Raw genomic sequence first — 1,417 nt, forward strand, 5'->3', positions numbered from 1 at the left:
CTCTAGTGTTGTATGCCACAGTCCCATTAAGTTCCTGATGAAGGCTCTTAGGGTCCTGTTGATCTTGTACAGTTCTAGGCATTCCAGGCATTTCATAATCCTTCTTGTAACCCAGACCTTCCCAAAGTGTGGGGCCCGCCCCCTAGGGCACAGAGCCATTGCAGGGGGCGCAGTATGAAAAGGGGAACATTTTTCTTGTAAAAACAAAGGGGGTCCAGCAAAAAAAGTTTTGGGAGTCACTGTTGTAACCAATCCAGGCAATGCACAGATTGGTCCGTCTAGCCTTGCAGTCTCAGGTGACTGTTCTACTGGTGTTTCGCTCCTCTGATATTCTTGCCAATTCCTTTCTGTGCCACGCGAGTGTGCTTATGTGTGTGTGTATAAATATAGTTATATTATCTTAGGTATAGTGGTTGTATAGTAGTGTTGGACAGAGTAAGACGGCCACAGTGATAGACATAGCGATACCGAATGACAGCAACATCAGGAAGAATGTACACAAGAAGCTGGAGAAGTACCAAGCGCTCAGAGAAAAGCTCCAGAAAATGTGGAGGGTGAAGAGCCACATAGCACAACATAGAAGAGCCACCTTGGCGGGACAAGGCTCAGCTGTTCATCTGCACCTAAAGGACAAAGGTCACTCTTTCAAGGATGCCAATGTTCACATTTTGGAAAGAGAAGACAAATGGTTTAAAAGAAGAGTGAAAGAAGCCATCTATGTCCTCTGGGAACGGCCATCTTTGAACAAGGTTAGTGGCTTACAACACCAATTCTCTGCCATCTATAATCCAGTTTTGAGATCCCTCTCCAGACACCTTAACACCCACCTACATCCTGGGCCATTTGACCTCAGTAAATCACATGATAGGGTGTGGCTAGCTTTCATGGTGGGTTCACCTGAAACCTTGGTTGATTGTGACCCACACCCATTTTCACACCTTTGCTCATGTGATTAGGTAGAGGACAAATAGGGGGTCCATGTTCCTCTTGGGGACACTCCCACAGGGCTTAAAATCTGGGACTCTCCACCATTTGACCTTCTTGAATGAGAGGTGAAAGGTCTTAAAGCAACTTAAAGAAGTCCAGACACTTTTCTTTCCAAGCTACTTAGACTAAGATGACCTGGATCACTGAGACCTTTCACAGACATACAATATATGAAACAAAGGTGAGATTTTGTGTTTGACTTAAATCAGTGGTTCCCAAACTTTTTTTGCTAGGCCCCCTTTGTTTTACAAGAAAAATGTTCGCACCCCCCCCCTTTCTCGCGCGTGCACACACACGCATACGCACAAACACATCCTCCAACCACACACACCCATATTTTGCTCCATTGCGGTTTATTTCACACCTCAAACATTTAGTAAACAATTAAGCAAATACAAGTAATCTGCAATAAATTACAGGTAGTAAGAAA

The 1,417-nt window shown here is 44.5% G+C and overlaps 1 protein-coding gene across 1 annotated transcript in view; it reads left to right on the forward strand.

Annotated features, from left to right (window-relative positions):
- The first annotated feature begins 1,117 nt into the window (after positions 1–1,117).
- The window catches only part of LOC102209921 (uncharacterized), a 3,661-nt gene continuing 3,361 nt past the window's right edge, over positions 1,118–1,417 (forward strand). The window contains exon 1 of the mRNA XM_005754108.1: positions 1,118–1,168. Coding sequence (XP_005754165.1) covers positions 1,118–1,168 — 51 coding nt within the window. The remainder of the gene's footprint in view (positions 1,169–1,417) is intronic.

This window comes from Pundamilia nyererei, unplaced genomic scaffold (assembly GCF_000239375.1).
Source record: "Pundamilia nyererei isolate P.nyererei 1_Seehausen unplaced genomic scaffold, PunNye1.0 scaffold00508, whole genome shotgun sequence".
Lineage (NCBI taxonomy): Eukaryota > Metazoa > Chordata > Actinopteri > Cichliformes > Cichlidae > Pundamilia > Pundamilia nyererei.